Source organism: Prionailurus viverrinus, chromosome A3 (genome assembly GCF_022837055.1).
Source record: "Prionailurus viverrinus isolate Anna chromosome A3, UM_Priviv_1.0, whole genome shotgun sequence".
NCBI lineage: Eukaryota > Metazoa > Chordata > Mammalia > Carnivora > Felidae > Prionailurus > Prionailurus viverrinus.
In genome coordinates this window covers 121,991,952-122,010,349 of record NC_062563.1, presented here as the reverse complement: position 1 = coordinate 122,010,349, position 18,398 = coordinate 121,991,952, and the positions used below count along the sequence as shown (strand labels likewise).

The 18,398-nt window shown below is 38.7% G+C and overlaps 1 protein-coding gene across 2 annotated transcripts in view; it reads left to right on the top strand.

The window, feature by feature from the left end:
* The window catches only part of LOC125162505 (protein FAM228B-like), a 24,215-nt gene extending 5,817 nt beyond the window's left edge, over positions 1-18,398 (top strand). The window contains exons 3-9 of one of the 2 annotated variants that reach the window (XR_007151060.1): positions 312-503; positions 1,366-1,446; positions 6,166-6,253; positions 6,348-6,504; positions 12,561-12,668; positions 15,466-15,611; positions 18,104-18,398. Coding sequence is in view for 1 of the 2 variants with exons in the window: in XM_047853611.1 (XP_047709567.1) it covers positions 312-503; positions 1,366-1,446; positions 6,166-6,253; positions 6,348-6,508 (522 nt within the window). In the remaining variant the exon portion in view is untranslated. Of the gene's footprint in view, positions 1-311; positions 504-1,365; positions 1,447-6,165; positions 6,254-6,347; positions 7,372-12,560; positions 12,669-15,465; positions 15,612-18,103 lie in introns of those variants that run through there. The other variant, XM_047853611.1, reaches the window with a different exon arrangement.

Below are 18,398 nucleotides of genomic sequence, written 5' to 3'. Positions count from 1 at the left end.
ACAATCTATATTTATTACCTATATGTATATATGTATACATATGTGTATATTATATATACACACACATACATGTTGCTATATTGTCCCTCCTATTTTGTGTATTTGTCTTGTAGTCTATCTCTCTAGGGAGAGTAGGCATGTTGTCTAATTAATCTATATATTCATCATTTCTAGTGTAGTGTGTATCACACAGTAGAAGCCAAATAAATCAGTGAATGACTTTGTGAGTTATTCTTAGGAATATAAATGAAGTTTAAATTTTAGTACAAAATAACTTTAGGATAATTGCCTTTTCTGTCATTGTTTAATAGGAACTAGATAAGTATTTACAACATCATGACTTCTTAAATGCAAGAAGAAAAGAGAGGTTATATAAAAGATGGACTGACCACGTGGCAGATCCTCTCCAGAAGAAAATTATAGAAAAAGTTTGTTCACATAAGAATATTAAAAAAAGGAGACAAGAAGAATTAGATGGTTTTTTAAAACATGTAAATAAAAAGGTACTAAGAAGTCATTTGATACTTGTTTCAGTTGGTTTAAAATGGTGATTATAATCATTCAAACAGCTTATCTCTTCCACTGTATATATGTATAACCTCTACTCTGTTAGAGCATATACTATTCCTAAATCTAGGACATGTGGAAAGTATGGAGGGAAGAAGGTTAGGTCTGGATTTAAATGTGTATATTAGAGTTATTATTCTTTTCTTTTCTCATGTAATATTTTTGTATACCAATTAAATTTGGCCTCTAGGTTCAATAGATAGGTATAGTTCTAGAACACAGTTATTTACAAAACTATAAGATATTTCTGTTTTGGCATTTCTTTTTTTAAATTTTTTTTTTTTTTCAACGTTTATTTATTTTTGGGACAGAGAGAGACAGAGCATGAATGGGGGAGGGGCAGAGAGAGAGGGAGACACAGAATTGGAAACAGGCTCCAGGCTCTGAGCCATCAGCCCAGAGCCCGACGCGGGGCTCGAACTCGCGGACCGTGAGATCGTGACCTGGCTGAAGTCGGACGCTTAACCGACTGCGCCACCCAGGCGCCCCTGTTTTGGCATTTCTAAGAGATCTGAGATGTTGACTACTAAACATTTAAAAACAATTTCCCAAATCTGTTAGTGTTCCAACATTCATTATTAATTATAACAAATTTTAAGTAGATCCCTTCTATCACTATAATATTTATTACTTGGCTACCTTAAGTTTAACTTCAAATTTGGCCTTCCCTTCCATTTTGTATTTGTGATTAATGCCGTTTTGAAGCAGAAGAATGGAATTGTGTGTTTGACTCTTGACTCCTGTTATGCTCAAAGTTGTGTACCTCTTGTTATGTGTAGTTTTATTTCCTTCCTGTAGGGAAATGCATTTATAGAGCATTATGATCCGAAAGAGTATGATCCTTTTTATATGAACAAAGAGGACCCGAATTTTCTGAAGGTACGATAGACTTCTAATTTTTGATATTATGTGGTTGGTTTTTTTGAGCAGCCCTAATGTATGGGTAGTCCTTTAGTGATTCCCCAGGAATGCAGTAGCATCTTTTTTTTTTTTTTTTTTGAGAGATCGTGAGTGGGGGAAGGGCAGAGAGAGGGGGACAGAGGATCAAAAGCAGGCTCTGTGCTAACAGCAGCCAGCCTGATGTGGGGCTCAAATCCATGAACTGACCTGTGAGATCATGACCTGAGCTGAAGTTGGAGGCTCAACTGACTGAGTCACCTAGGTGCCCCAGAATACAGTAACATCTTAAGAATTGTTACCCATCTCCATATCTTAGGAATAAAAAATCCCGAAGTCCAGGGGTGCCTTGGTGACTCTTGACTTTGGCTCAGGTCATGATCTCGCAGTTGGTGAGATTGAACCTGCATCAAGCTCTGTGCTGACGGTGCGGAAACTGCTTGGGATTCTTTCTCCCTCTCTCTCTGCCCCTTACCCACTCACTCATGCTTTCTTTCAAAATAAATAAACTAAAAAAAAAAAAAAAAAAAAAAAACAAATAAAAAAACAACAAAGTCCAAAGTAAATTAAACTTCAGTAAAAGTTGAAAATATTATATAATACTCGGATGATAGGTAACATTTAAAATTTTCAAAGACTCTAAAAAGTTTGTTACAAATGTAATACATTTTCATGATAAATGAACAGAATTGATACTTAAATAAAACCACTCACAATTCCATTACCCAGAATGAACTCATTAACACTTCCCTGTGTATCATTTTGGATATCCAAGGTTTCTTTGTAAAATAGATTTATTTTACAAAAATGGAGTAACACACATTAGGTTCATACCCTGCATTTTTTTCCTCAATAGGTTTGTGTGTGTGTGTGTGCGTGTGTGTGTGTGTGTTTTAAAGAGAGAAAGATTGGGACGACTGGGTGGTTCAGTCATTAAGCGTCCAACTTCGGCTCAGGTCATTTCAAGGTTAGTGGGTTCAAGCCCTGCGTTAGGCTCTGTGCTGGCAGCTCAGAGCCTGGAGCCTGCTTCAGATTCTGTCTCCCTCTCTCTCTGCCCCTCCTCCACTCATGCTTTGTCTGTCTGTCTCTCTCTCAAAAATAAGTAAACATTAAAATTTCAAGAGAGAACTATAGCATGAGTAGGGGAGAGGGGCAGAGGGAGAGACAATCTCAAGCATGCTGTATGTTCAGTGTGGAGTCTGACACGGGACTCAGTCCCATGACCCCAGCCGAAATTAAGAGTTGGTTGCTCAACTGACTGAACCACCCAGATGCTCCCCTTTTTTTCTCAATAGTTTTATGATTTGCTCTTTCTTTGTCAATAAATGTAAATACATAATTTTAATCATTGCATAGTATTCTATTAATAATAACTGCTAACTTACACTGAGGGCTTAACCAAATGTTAGGACTTTTTTTTTTTCCCCCATCTTTACTACTCCCACATGAAGTAATTTGCAGATGAGGCAAGTGAGACACAGACTGGTTAAGTTACTTTTCACAATCACACAGCTGTAAATAGCAGAACATATATGGTGTTTCTAACCATATATGGTATCTTGCTATACCACCATTTTTTAAAAACATATTCCCTGTTTTGAACATTTAGATTGTTTTGGACATACTGTTGTTATAAATGACATGATGAACTTCCCTGTAACTGTTTAATTTTTTCCTTAGGGTAACTTGCTAGAAGTAGAATTGCTAAGTTAAAGGTTATGCATGATTTTGATTCATATTGCCAAATCGTCCTCCAGAATAGTTGTATAAATTTATACCCCTACCAGAGTCCATTTTCCCACACTTTTGCTAGTAGTGGATATTCTTTCTTTTTTTTAAGTTTATTTATTTTGAGAGAGAGAAAGCACAAGTGGGGAAGGGGCAGAGAGAGGGAGGGAGGGAGGGAGAGAGAGAGAGAGAGAGAGAGAGAGAGAATCCCAAGCAGGCTTCTCATAACCAGTGCAGAGCCTGGTGCAGGACTTGAACTCAACTGCGAGATCATGACCTGGGCTGAAATAGGACATTTAACCACCTGAGCCACCCAGGCAGCCTGCTAATAGTGGATATTATTAAACAAAATTAAAATCCTTGAGTCATTGACATTTTATTTTTTTAAATGTTTATTTTTGAGAGAGAGTGAGTGGGAGAGGGGCAGAAAGAGAGAAGACAGAGAAACCCAAGCGGGCTCCACACTGTCAGTGCAAATCCTGATGTGGGGCTTGAACTCATAAACCGTGAGATCCTGAGCTGAGCCAAATCAAGAATCGAATATCTAACCAAGTGAACCACCCAGGCACCTGAGTCATAGACATTTTAAACTGTTGGCATTTGCAGGCAAAGCAGATTTTTGTTTTTTGTTTTTTGCCAAATTGGGGTGTGTGCATGTGCCATTGTCCCTATTTTATCTTTTTTTTTTTTTTTAATTTTTTTTTCAACGTTTATTTATTTTTGGGACAGAGAGAGACAGAGCATGAACGGGGGAGGGGCAGAGAGAGAGGGAGACACAGAATCGGAAACAGGCTTCAGGCTCCGAGCCATCAGCCCAGAGCCTGATGTGGGGCTCAAACTCCCGGACCGCGAGATCGTGACCTGGCTGAAGTCGGACGCTCAACCGACTGCGCCACCCAGGCGCCCCAATTGTCCCTATTTTAATAGGTAGGAGTTAAACTGAGAGTTTAAAGTTAGAGCCTTAGTTTACTAACTAGTATAATAACTAGTTAAGGGACAGAATTGGGATTTGAAACTATATCTTTTTGGTATCAAAATTCAAGTTCTTTTGACATTCTGCTTTTCTTTTTTTTTCTTTTTTTAATTTTTAAAATTAAAAAAAAATTTTAATTTTTAAAATTAAAAAAAAAATTTTTAATTTACATCCAAATTAGTATATAGTGCAACAATGATTTCAGGAGTAGATTCCTTAGCACCCCTTACCCATTTAGCCCATCCCCCCTCCCACAACCCCTCCCGTAACCCTCTGTTGTCCATGTTTATGAGTCTCTTCTGTTTTGTCCCCCTCCCTGTTTCTATATTATTTTTGTTTCCCTTCCCTTATGTTCATGTTTTGTCTCTTAAAGTCCTCATATGAGTGAAGTCGTATGATTTTTGTCTTTCTCTGATTAATTTCACTTAGCATAATACCCTCCAGTTCCATCCACATAGTTGCAAATAGCAAGATTTCATTCTTTTTGATTGCTGAGTAATACTCCATTGTGTGTGTGTGTGTCTGTGTGTGTGTGTCTGTGTCTGTGTGTATACACACCACATCTTTATCCATTCATCCATTGATGGACATTTGGGCTCTTTCCATACTTTGGCTATTGTTGATAGTGCTGCTATAAACATGGAGGTGCATGTGTCCCTTCGAAACAGCACACCTGTATCCCTTGGATAAATGCCTAGTAGTGCAATTGCTGGGTAGTAGGGTAGTTCTATTTTTCATTTTTTGAGGAAACTCAATACTGTTTTCCAGAGTGGCTGCACCAGCTTGCCACTGGTTGTTCCCAACCATTCTGCTTTTATAAATGAACCTGATAGGTGACCTCTTAAGTGGAACACTTTGAGGTTATAATGGCAGTTCTCAGAGTGAGGTACATAGATCTTTGAGAGCCCTGAAACCCTTTTAAGGGACCTATTAGGCCAATTGTTTCATAATAGTGCCAAATATTATTTACCTTTTTTATAGTGTTGACATTGACTCTGATTGTGCAAAAGCAATGGTGGGTAAAGCTGTTGGTACTTAGAACAACTTAAATCAGTGTCACCAAATCATACCAGTCATTATTCTTCACTGCCATGTACTCACATTTAAAAAATTGCAATTTCACTTAAGGATGTCCTTGACCAAACACTAAAAATTATTAATTTTATTAAATCTTGCTCACATCTAAGTACACATCTTTTTAAATATGGTAAATATGGAAATAGTACTTCTGCCTACTGAAATGCAGCATGATTGCTTGAATTGTCAGCTATACTGGTTGATTTTTTTTTTCATGGTACATTTTTTTTTAAAGAATGATTTATAAATTGTAGTTATTAAGTGTTGGATATTTGGCAGACATTTTTTGGAAAAGTAATGAAGTCACTTCAAGAAAAATAACTGACAGTGTTTGTTGCCAATGATAAAATGTGAGCTTTCAAGCAAAAAACTGAATTTTGGAAAAATATTCAGCATCATGAGTGTTACAGCTTTCTGCTACTCTTAGAATTTTCTGATGAGATTGATAATGATGTTAATGACTGTGATTATAGCATAATGAAATGTATTGACAATTTGGAAGATCTCACGTAACTCAGTGATATAATTTCTTCCAAATAATCCATGACATGGATAAAAGATCCATTCAAAGCTCAAGATAGACCAATGGGTTTTTATGTAACTGAGGTTGAATAATTTATTAACATAGTTTCACATTCCATGTCATAACTTTTAAGAAACTACAACTTATTGAATTTGGGTATAGTGTCTAAGAAGAATATCCACAATAATCTGAAAAAACCATTAACACAAGAGCTAACCATGACTGGTGGGCCTTGCAAAGAGATGTATTGGAGTGCTCCCATCTCTTTGTAAATGGATAAACTGAAGTAGTTTGTAGATACTATATTCTTGATTTTTTCAGGCTTAGGTGTCATACACAGATGATTAGGATACACTGAAAAAGACGCAATCCTGTCCTTAAACACTTGCTTTTCTTGTAGGTTACCATTCCACCATTTCGTGATCCTTTGAAAAAGGCACAATATGACAAAGATGATGATAAAAGAACTCTTCTTCAGTGTGAGACTGGTACTTAGTGCCTAATTGTTACGTGATTTCATAACCCAGAAGCAATGGGAGTTGCATTTAAGGGTGCTGATTTAGGTTACTAATCTTCCTACAGGCAAAATATGTACAATGAAAGAATTTAAAGAGGTTGAGAAGGCCAAACTGCATTCCAGGTTTCCAAGAATTTCTAATTCAAGGCACTTTATGACTCCAAATAAATGGCTTATGCTGCCTACAACCTACATAGAAAGTGAATTTTGTAAAAGGAGCAGGTAATGGTTAATAGAAATTATTGAACCTCTTGGAATTTGAAAACTGGAGACAGTGGTATAAATTTTGTCATAATTATGATTTTTTTAAAATTTCATTTTTCAATGAGGAATCCATAATTCTTTGTTCCCCTTTGTGATGTTTCTTTTCTCTTGGGCACTTTCAAGATTTTCTCTTTGCTTTTCATTAGCTAGGTTATGTCGTCTTTATTTTCCTTTCTTTCTATTTATCCTACTTAGGGTTCTTTGAGATTCTTGTATCTGTGGTTTGACATCTTTTACTATTTGGAAAATTTGAGGCCATTATCACTTGAAATATTTCTTATGCCCCATTCTTTGTTTTTCTTTTCCTTCTGAGACTCCTTATATGTATGTTACACCATTTGATATTGTCTCATAGCTCCATAGTTCTTAGTTTGTTTTTTGTGTTAAAAAAATTTTTTTTCCTAATTGTATTTCAGTTGGACAATGTCTACTAACCCATCTTTTTTTTTTTTTTTTCCTACTACCCTATCTTTAAGTTCACTGAGCCTTTCCTCAGCCGTGCCTCATTTGTTGATCAGCTCATCAGAGGAATCCTTGGTCTCTGTTGTGATTTTTATTTTTAACATTTCCATTTGATTTTTAAAAAATAGTTTTAATTTCTCCTGAAATTTGCCATCTGTTTATATATGTTCACCTTTCCACTAGATGCTTTAACATATTAATCATAGTTATTTTAAATTCTTTATCTGATAGTTCCCATGGTAGGGGGGAGGGGTCATTTCTCAATCTGGTTCTGTTGATTGCTTTCACTCTTGACAATGGGTTATTTTGTCTTGCCCCTCTCCCCAATATCTTGTAATGTTTTATTAAATGCTCGATATTTGAGGTTATTGTGTCTTGCCTTTTTTTTTCTTTGCATGTCTTGTTATTTTTGATTGAATGCCAGGCATTAGAGGTAGACCAGTATAGATGGAGTATGTCTCGAAAACGGATATGCTTTTTCTTCTGTCAACCATTAGTGTGGAGAATTGGGCTTATCTAGTCAGAAGTTGAGCTGGGTTTAGGTATTATTGCTATTGTTACCTTTAGTGCACCTTAGGCTTCAAATACCTCTAGTGGTGGGCTGCTGTTACCTTGTGCTTAGGGTGGGGGCTGGTAGGCCAGAAGGGTTTTCTGAAGTGTTCCTGCTCCCTCTTCATTTTTTGGCTATCTCTACAAGCCTGCATCACAGAGGTGTGTGTGAGAGGTGTGGGGTGAGTCTCTCTGTGTTCTTGCTTCATCCCCAGAAGTACACTGCTATGCTTGTTGCTTATTGCTAGGCTCATAGTGGCAGCAGAGGAATTTTTCTGTTTTCTTGTCCTGCCTCAGTTTTAGGCATGTTCTATGTGGTTGGGCCTCAGGAGCAGCATGTTTTTAGAGTTCCTTCCCCTTCTGTCTGTGGCAGTCAAACTACCTTGTGTGGTTCTTCTTGGGTGATAGTTTCCTGCTCCTCTGCCAATAGTAGCAGATCTCTGCTTGGTATAGGTATAGGATTCTGGACTGAAAGCTGTTTCTTGTCCCTCCTCCTGGGACAGAGGGTTTTTGCTTCTGTCCTTATCCTAGTAGCAGTGGATCCTTTCCTTGCTCCTGGGTGTACCCCTCTTATTCCTCCTCCATAGGCAGGCAGGTTTTGCTTTTCTCTCCCAGAAGCAGTATATCTTTGCTTGTTGTTCTGGAGGGGGGTGGGAAGAATTACTTGCCTCTTTCCAGCAGCTTAAGGCTTTTGCTTTATAGTAGGGAAGGATACAAGGAAGGGAGTAGGGCATTGCACTTGTTTACCTGAAGCTCTTGATCTCTTCCTATACTTCTTTGCCACTGATGGTGCCTTTCTCTGGTGTTCTGCTCTGTGCCCATTCTTTTTTTGAGGAAAACACTGTTCCCAAGACTTTGTTAAATGCTACTTTAACACTTCCTCTGTGAAATATTTACAGTTCACCTCCTTATACTAGGCAGTCTGGTCCAGGCCCTCTTTTGTCCCACCAGTTGACATACATGTATTTTTTCACTTATCACACGGTTTGCAACTGTCTGCTTATCTGTGAAGTGAATGAGTATATGACCAGTCACTGGTTAAGTCTGTGAAACTAGGTTGGAGCCATTTTGTGAAAAGCCTTCAATACCAGCTTAAAATTGGGATTTTATCATGTAGGGATTGGGGAGTCATTGAGGACAGCATGAAATCCTGGAAACTTTAATCTGGCATATGATGTATGCGATAGATTGGAGATAAGATAGGACAAGAAGCTGGAGATTGTTGAAGTTTTATAAGGATCTATCTTCTGTTGATAAAGGCCTCAGGATGTGGCAAAAGGAATTGAAATGAAGAGACTGATGTGATGAAACAAAGGAATTTTAGATTTTGTTGACCAGATTTGGAAGGCCAGGGAAAAGAGTCAGAGAGGAATTCAGATTTGAGATTTATATTATATAAGTCTCCTAAGGCATTTGTAACAAAGTGCTACACACTGTGTGGCTTAAAACAACAGAAATTTATTCTCTCATAGTTCTGGAGGCTGGAAGTATAAAATCAAGATGTCAGCAGGGCCATTCCCTCTATGAAGGCTCTAGGGGAGCCTCCTTCCTTGCCTCCTTTCTAGCTGCTGGTGGGTGCTGGCAGTCTTTTTAGTTGGTTTACATACAGCCTTAACACTCTAATGTCTGCCTCCATCATCATATGGTCTTCCCTCTGTGTCTGCATCCAGTTTCCCTCTTATAACATCTGACACTGGATTAGAGCCCACCCTAATCCATCATGACCTCATTTTAACTTGATTACATCTACAAAGACCTTATTTCCAAACAAGGTCACATTCACAGAGATGAGAGTTTAGGATTTGAATATATCTTTTCTGGGGGACACAGTTCAACTCCTATATCAAATTAATTCAATCAAAGTATCATGCGTTGAGTTGTAATTGCTTTAAATAACTTAGAGAAGATAGCCATTTAAAATAGATAATTCCATTACAATGTGGCAAATGTGATAATACTGATATGCACAGGTTATTATGGAAGCACAGAGGAAGGACACTTAACCCAGCCTAGTAGAAAATATAACAGTGGGATCTTGGATAGAAACAAAATAACGAAGAGGAGCATCAGTTTCTTGGGACTGAAATCATTCAATGTTTGTCTTATATAATTATATTAATTAAAAAAAATGATGTCTAGTTTGGGTGAATCCGAGACTTAGCAGACATATCTGTAGGAAAATCAGTATGGGAGACCGCTTTATAGAGGAGGGACTCTTCCATAGAGGAGGGTTGCCATTCTGTCTTCCATTTTATTTATTTATTTATTAAGCTTATTTATTTTGAGAGAGAAACAGAGCGAGCAGGGGAAGGGTAGAGAGAAAGGGAGAGAGAGAATCCCAAGCAGGCTCCACACTGTCAGTGCAGAGCCCAACGCGGACTTGAACTCACAAACCATGAGTTCCTCACCTGAGCTGAAACCAAAAGTCGGTTGCATAACTGACTTGAGATGCCCAGGGCCTCCCTGTCTTCCATTTTATACTGTAATAGTGGAGACATTTTCCCCCTGAAATTCAGCCTTTAATATTCAATTTTAGTGTACCTTAAATATCTTTATTTTATTCTCATTCTTTAAAGACAGTTTGCATTGTAGGTTGATAACTTATTTTATCTGAATGCTCTAAAGATATAATTCTCTTGCTTTTGGTTTCTATTGTTTATGAGAAGTCTGCTGTCATTCTGGTTTTTGTCCTTTCTCCGTGGCTGCTTATAAAATCTTTGTCTTTAGTGTTTGGCACTCTTGCTACAGGTGTCTAGGTACGGATTTCTTTTTATTTAACCTACTGGTATATATTGTGCTTTCTGGATCTCTGTATTCATGTTTTTCATCAGTCAGGAAAATTGACAGCAATGATCTCTTTATTGTTTTTTCTTTATTCTTTCCCTTTTGCTTCTGGATTCAGACATATATTAGACCTTTTTATATCTTAATATCTTTTAATTTGTATTTCATATTTTCCATCTTCTTAGAATGGAATATGTTTTGAATATGTTTTCCAGTTTACTAATTCTTTCCTCACTGTGCTCAATATTAGCATTTAAATTTCTTAAATTTCCTCCTTCCAATATGCTTCTTCATTTCTGATAGGCTCTTAACTGTTTTCTTATATTGGTGATTGGATCATTTCTTTCTTTAAAATACATTGGTATATACTACATTCTACATTTGATAATTCCAAATTCTGTATTCCTTGAAGAAGCTAAATCTATTGTTTTCTCTGCTAATTCTCAATTATAATGGTTTATTTTCTTGTATGCTTTGCTTAGTGAATTTTATTTATGATTTAATGACATGATTTGAACTTTGGGTATCCTATTGGCCCAGTCTAGGGGAGGATTTGTTTCTGTTTCTGCCTCTGCTTGTAGCTAGGATACCATTAATCTGGGCCCACTTAAGCTCCCTTAAAAGGTCTATGCTTAGTGTGACAGTCTCAAGTTTGGTGTCCTCACATTATAGCTGGTACATGGCTTAGTATCAAGTTAACTCTGTTATTGGCATCTGCCTTCAGGTGTGTTCTACTTGCTCTTGCTGCCCACCACTATAGATGGACCCAGCTTCCCACATTTCTGGCCTCTACTGTGTGTGTGTGTTAAGAAGACTTTTTTTTCCCCTTTAATATCTCTTGTGAGATAGCGATGCCTCCAAGAATGAGTGGATTCCCTCTAAGCTGTGAATTTCAAACTGGCATAGACAGCGTGGGTTTCTATAGACTTTCTAAGGTATTCACAGATAGTTTTAAGGAACTCAATTTTCCTGATTCTGAAGTCTATATGTACTCTTTTTAAAAATTGATCTGCCTGAGAACAAGCCTGCATTCACATCACATCTTAACTCACTTTTTAAAAGAAAGTCATACCTTTCAACCTGGGTGTAAAAAATTCCAGGGTGCCAAATAAAGGGATAAATAAAAATACTGTCTTTATTTGTTTTTTTATTTAAAAATTTTTTTTAACGTTTATTTTTGAGACAGAGAGAGACAGAGCATGAACAGGGGAGGGTCAGAGAGAGGGAGACACAGAATCTGAAACAGGCTCCAGGCTCTGAGCTGTCGGCACAGAGCCTGACGCGGGGCTCAAACTCACGGACCGCAAGATCATGACCTGAGCTGAAGTCGGCCACTTAACCAACTGAGCCACCCAGGCGCCCCTAAAAATACTGTCTTTAAAGAGAATTCCTTTAATGATGAAGCAAGGAAATTCAACCCATAGGTCTTTCTGTATTTCCCTGTCATGTATATTTTATTTTACTTTAATTAGTTGATTGATGATCGATAGATTTAAAGACTTGCCTTAGAATCAGGGTACTTGGTCTGTGTTGGGTTGCTCTGAATTTGGAATAAAGTCCTATAATTTAGGATACTTCTTATGAATATAACTGGAATGTTTTGTGGAACTGATAAAATTTTCAAAGTACATTGGCTATAATGCTCATCTAACAGTTTTATGTGATTACTTTCAATTTGGTGTGCTTTATTAATATGTTGGTTAAAATCCATTTTATCAAATTATATCCTTAAAGTTTCATAGTAAGACCAACAACACTCATCTTATCCCAAATCTGTTTGAAACAAGAGTTACAAGAGAAATGAGAAACAAAGTTACTTAAACTTACAGTGAAAAATTTTAAGTGTGTCAGTTTTTTTGAAAAAATTTTTTTTTCAATGTTTATTTTTGAGACAGAGAGAGACACAGCATGAGCAGGGAAGGGGCAGAGAGAGAGGGAGACACAGAATGGGAAGCAGGCTCCAGGCTCTGAGCTGTCAGCACAGAGCCCGACGCAGGGCTCGAACTCACAAACTGTGAGATCGTGACCTGAGCCAAAGTTGGACGCTTAACCGACTGAACCACCCAGGTGCCCCTAGGTGTGTCAGTTTTAAAATGTGCAAGGTGGTGTGTGGTGTTTCAAACTTCTTTTAAGGAGTATATAAACAAAACTCTTTAAGATCACTGTTTCGTTTTCAAAATATCCTTCAAAACATTCTCACACATGTTATCTTGTTAAAGGTTAAAAGTGAAAGTGAATTTTAACAATGGTAATTTTGATTTGAAACCCGTGGCAAGAACTCCTCATCCCCTGGAATCTCAAGAAGCAGGAAAAGCACTCATTTACAAGTAAGTCTGGCATTCCATGGCTTTACTGTTTTTTCATTAAAGACGCCTGGCTGTGTTTCCACTCCCACCATCCTTTCAAGTTCTTGGAGCAGTGCTGAGGCATACACCGGGGTCTTGTAGTGTGACATCAGGCATCTCCCACCTCTGTGTCTGGGTGAGGTGGCAACTTTACTCAACTTCTTCTGGTCTTAAAGAACAAACTGCTGGGGCACCTGGGTGGCTTAGTTGGTTAAGCATCCGACTCTGGATTTCAGCTGAGGTCATGATCTCACAGTTCACGAGTTCAAGTCCCACATCGGGCTCTGTGTTGACAGCATGGCGTCTGCTTCAGATTCTCTCTCCCCTCTCTCTCTGCCCCTACCCCACTTGCATGTGCACATGCTCTCTCTCTCTCTCAAAACAAACAAAAAACCCCACAAACTGCTGATACATTCAGAAATAACAAGCACAGACAGAAAATAAATTGTTAAAATTAAAAGTTAGGAGATATTTCATTGGAGTTGGAGCCGTAAAAATAGAATTTTGGACTACTTTTGTTGGATAGTAGGTATAGTCGGAGTGAAGAGATGTTATAAGCAGAGTGGTGGTCCTTACTCTTGTGTGTGTGACTGAGGGAATCATCTCAATTAACTAGTTATGGAATTAAAGTAAGAGATCTCTCTATATAGTTACATAACGTGTTTAACTATCTGATTAAAACTAATGAGAACCCTCAGATGTTGCTGCAGGGAATGTGAAATGGTCCAGTCACTTTGGAAAATAGTTTGGCAGTTTCTCAAAATGTGAAACATTAAGCAATTCAGCTCCTACCCAGGAGAAATGAAAACATATGTCCATAAAGACTTATACATGAATTCACAATAGCCAAGAAGTGGAAATAACCCGAATATTCATCAGCTGGTAGATGGATAAGCAAAATGTGGTATATCTATACATGGAGTATTTGGTGGTTAAAAGGAAAGAAGTGCTGATACATGTTACTAAATGGATGAACTTCAAAACTATTATACTCAGTGAAAGAGGACAATCACAAAAGAGCACATATTGTATGCTTGTATTTATATGAAATGTTCAGAAAGGCAGATCTATAGAGACAGGAAGTAGATTGTTGTTGAGCTAGGGCTAGGGTTGGGAAATGGAGAGTGACTGTAAATGAGCATGAGGTTTTTAGACTGATATAAATGTTCCAAAATTAGATTATGGTGATAGTTGCACAACTCTGTAAATATACTAAAAATCATTGATTTGAATCACTTAAAATGAATGAATTTTATGATGTGTAAGTTACACCTCAGTAAAACTGTTGATGATAATAAAACAAGAACCTGGAGTGCCTGGATAGCCTAGTTGGTTGTGTCTGACTCTTGATTTTGGCTCAGGTCATGATTCCAGGGTTGTGGGATTGAGCCCTGTGCCAGGCTCCACATTGAGCGTGGAGCCTGTGTAAGATTTTCTTCTTCTCTCTCTGCCCTTCCCCTGCTTACACAAGTGTGCTTGCACATGGTCGGTCTCTCTCTCTCTCTCTCTCTCTCTCTCTCTCTCTCAAACAAAACAAAACAAAACAAAACAAAACAAAACAAAACAGCCCTAGCAAAGCAGAAGTAAAATGAGCTTGTGTAATGTTCTTTAGGATGTTGGTGTACAATTCTCTGTCCCTAAAGAGCCCCAAAGTAAGCTGCAGTATTCTTTCCTTTTTCTGAATAGGCTCAGAATTTGATAAATAAATGCAGTATGGCAGAAGGCACAGGGCTTTTAGAGATGTTTGATGCTGGCATGGGCAGCAGAGAGAATGACTAACTGTAGAAACCAATGACTTTAGAGATGGAGCTGGCCGTCGTTCTAGAGGTGTGGTTTAATTATTGGCTGCCTTTTGAATGGGAGCTGAAATTAAGGAATAATAGAAAGTATTGACGCTAAGCCTTATTCACTTGGTAGCTAAAGGCCTTAAAATGGAATGTGTCAGAAACACTCTTGTATACTCGGTTTCAATAGAGTAAGTTTCTGTATAATCTCTAACTGCCACAGTCTCATGCATACCTGTTTGGGTCAGGTTTTAGGACAGTAAACATTTAAATCCTATTTAATTTCTATATATAATGTAAAAGGAGGGGTTTTGTCCTCAAATATCTCTCCTAGCAGAGTGGGATCCAGATCTGAAGGAGAATATTGCAAGTTGGAGTACCTAGGGGGCCGATATTTTAGACTACTTAAGTCTGTGAGTTCCCCTTGGAAAAAGGAGGTGGAAGATTAGATTCTGGTCTGTGAATTAGGGAAATATCCCAATTATGGTATTGGGGAATGGGGGGAGGCATATTTGTTTTTGGCAAGTTAGACCTTCCTTGGGAAGACACAGTGGACAGCTCTTTGAGGGGGTCATTGACCCTGAAAGAGCCTCACTCAGCTGTTTGATTAAGCAGCAAAGAGATTTCAAATGAAACTATTATTAGAGTAAGGTAATGCTATTTATTTGGGTTTCTTTTTCATAAAAATGTGTAGATTCAAATAGAACTTACCAACTTCAGGGGCGCCTGGGTGGCTCAGTCGGTTAGGCGACCGACTTCAGCTCAGGTCATGATCTCATGGTCTGTGGGTTCGAGCCCAGCATCAGGCCCTGTGCTGACCACTCAGAGCCTGGAGCCTGCTTTGGATTCTGTGTCTCCCTCTCTCTCTTCTCCTCCCCCACTTTGTGTTCTATCAGAAATAAATAAACGTTAGAACTCATCAACTTCAAATTAAAATATTAAACGCTGCAATTGAGTTGCTATTTAAGAGAATTCTTTCTGGTTCCTTCCTGCAGAAACAAAGGATCATCCTTTCTGGAAAAAGAGCCTCTATGTTTTCATGAGAGAAAAGAAACCAAGTCCCAAAGAGGTCAACTCTGAAGGGCACTTTTCTTCCATGGCCCTCAGCCAAGAAGTAGAAAGGGATGAGGACCAGGATGCGGTGAGTGCTGGGGTGGTCCTGTTTTGCCATTCATAAGGTAGCAATTGCTGATGCCAAAGTCTGAGTAGCTGGGAGCTTCTCTGTATGACAGGCCTTCAGGAGGAGAGGAGGCAGGGTACTGTACCCCTTTACTCCCAAACAAGGCAAGGGAGAGAGGAGAAGAAACTGAGAAGCATTCAGAGGGAATGGAGAGAATTTCCCTGAGAGTTTCACAATGGATATGCCCTCTGGTGGGTGGGCTATCAGATTTTCCTACTTTCTTGTGAATTTTTGCCCTTCTTCTGTCTCCCCACCATCTCTAGTATCTCTACTATTTACCACTTATCACACCCAAGCCAGGCCCTAAATTTTGTTTCCCTTAACTCAACCAAAACAGGCAGAAAATTATCAAAAGAACCATGTACTAAATTCAATGTGGTAAAATTTAAGGAGTAAAGTAAAAGCCCCCAAATGTAAAATGTATACAAATGTAGGTGTTCACAGAACACAGATTTCTCATCCTAAGGTGACTACAATTAAACTTGGTGACCATGTGACTGGTCTAGCGTAGTCTACTGCTTCTAGGTCTAGGTCTACTTTCCACTTTTCTCCTTCAGTTTTCTTCTCTACCCTATGTACAAGGCTCTGGAGTAGAGCCTGTTTTAGGAGTGGATTTGGAGGAGAAGTCACAGCCCACCCTCCTCATCTCCTGGTTAGAAATCAGTATGGGAATGGTGTGTTAGTCTGAATATACAGTCTTTCCATCTTCTTCTCTGTCTCTCCAGTTCCTTACTCCCACCCCCAGAAGACAAGGGAGCTACTTTTATTTTTACTCACTCATAGAAGTTTTAGTAAAACTTTATTTTGTAGTTTAACTCCTTTTACTGTCATGTTTTAGTATCCTCCCCTGTGCTTGCTTGCTTGCTTCCTCAAAATATAACAGGCACCTACTCTGAGCCGGGCAATCTTTGAGGGGCATAGTGGTAAACAAGAGATAAATCTCTGATCCTTAAGAACTTATATTTGATAGGGGAGCCAGACAATAAACCAATAAGTGTGTAATATGTGAGCTGGTAATAAGTGCAATGGGGAAAATAAAACAGGTAAAGCAGGGCAGGAGAACTACATCAACAGAACAGGCTTAAATAGCGAGGAAAAAAAGTAAGTTGCTTTATACTGATACCTTAGAACCCTCCTTATATATTGTAGTGGTTACAAGTATCTAGAATTTAACCAGCCCCCAGAAGGATTATTCTTTACTTTTGTATTTGTTCCCCTCTTGCTGCCAAACTCGCTTTGCCTCCAGATTTCCCCTTGATTATAATCCAATCAGGACGCCTCAGGACAAAAATCCAAGTGTTGTCTTTGATTTCTTGCTTTACTCACTTCCCACGTCTAACAGGTACTGACTTCTGTCAGTTTATTCACTTTTCAGTTCCTCACTACTACCACCAGCTCAAGCCATTGTGATCTTAACTGGCTTAGTGCACTGGCCTCCTAACTGATTTTCCTGCTTCTGCTGTTGCCCCTGTGTAACCAGTTCTCCATGAAGAAGCTATATTCATTTAAAAAATGTTAGATTTCTTCCCTACTGTAAACCTTTGAATGACTTTCCCTTCACGCTTTGGATTTTATTCTAATTCCTTAGCATGGTCTCTAAGTCCCTGTACCATTAGGCACCTGCCTTCTCTCCACAGTCATTATGCTCCAGCCTCACCAGCTTTGTTTTTGTTTTCTTAATATACCAACTTCATTCCCATCTCAGGTTTTTGCTTCTGCTAGTCCTTCCACCTGGAACACTCTTTCCCTAGATCTCTCCATGTCTCCCTCAGTTCACTCACACCTCTGCACAAATACCTTCTCAGAGAAGACTTCTCCGACTTCTCTACCTAAAATAGTCCCCCTCATCCATTCGCCTATCCTCCCTACACCCTTTACCTATAAAGAGGTGGGATCCAGGACTCAAATGGAGGGCAGGACAAGCCATCCATTTTAAGAGGAAGGAAGGCAGAGTACATGGATATAGCGTGGTGAATTTTGTGAAAGAACATCATCCACTTCTGTTTACCTCATTTTCTCAGTGAAGTGAGAAGGTCATCTGTCAGCTGATAGTGAAGGTGGAGGATCAAGTTTCAGAGGTTTGAAAAAAGGGAAGAAAGGAAGGTAGTATTTTCTAAATCATGATAATCCCAGTATAACTTAGTATCCCAGATATCCCAACATATAAAGCAGGACCACGGGGGAGGTCCCTCAACTCCTAGCACATGTCAGCAATCTACCCCACCTATAATAGGGTTGGCTGTGTCCTGGAATTTCTGCAAGTTTCTGAATCCAGATAGAGTGAGGAGAGACTGAGGCAGGTTTGGATGGGGCCCTGGCCTGTGAGATGAATCACTTGGCTCTGGCCGCACTAGGCTTCAGACGGTTCAGCTGAGCTGAGGAACTCTTTCTGCTCTTGTTGGCCTCTCATTCCTATATCACACGTATCTCTTCTTTTCTGTCACCTTCCAAAGGTTTTAGCAACAAAGGAGCACACACCTTGATCCTTGATTGGTAAGAAGACACAAAAGAAGGCTGCTGTAGAGAAGCCATTTGCCAGCAGGATTCATTCATGCTGAGGACCAAGGAAGGCACTCAAGCACCTGCAATAAACTCCACTTAAATTCAGTGTCTGTATGATAATTAAGAAATCACAATACCTTGTATTGATAATTATTACAAATGTATGTTCCCCAGAAGTTAAATATTGCCTGAAAGATCCAATAAAAATAATGACAGCTGGGGCACCAGGGTGGCTCAGTTGGTTAA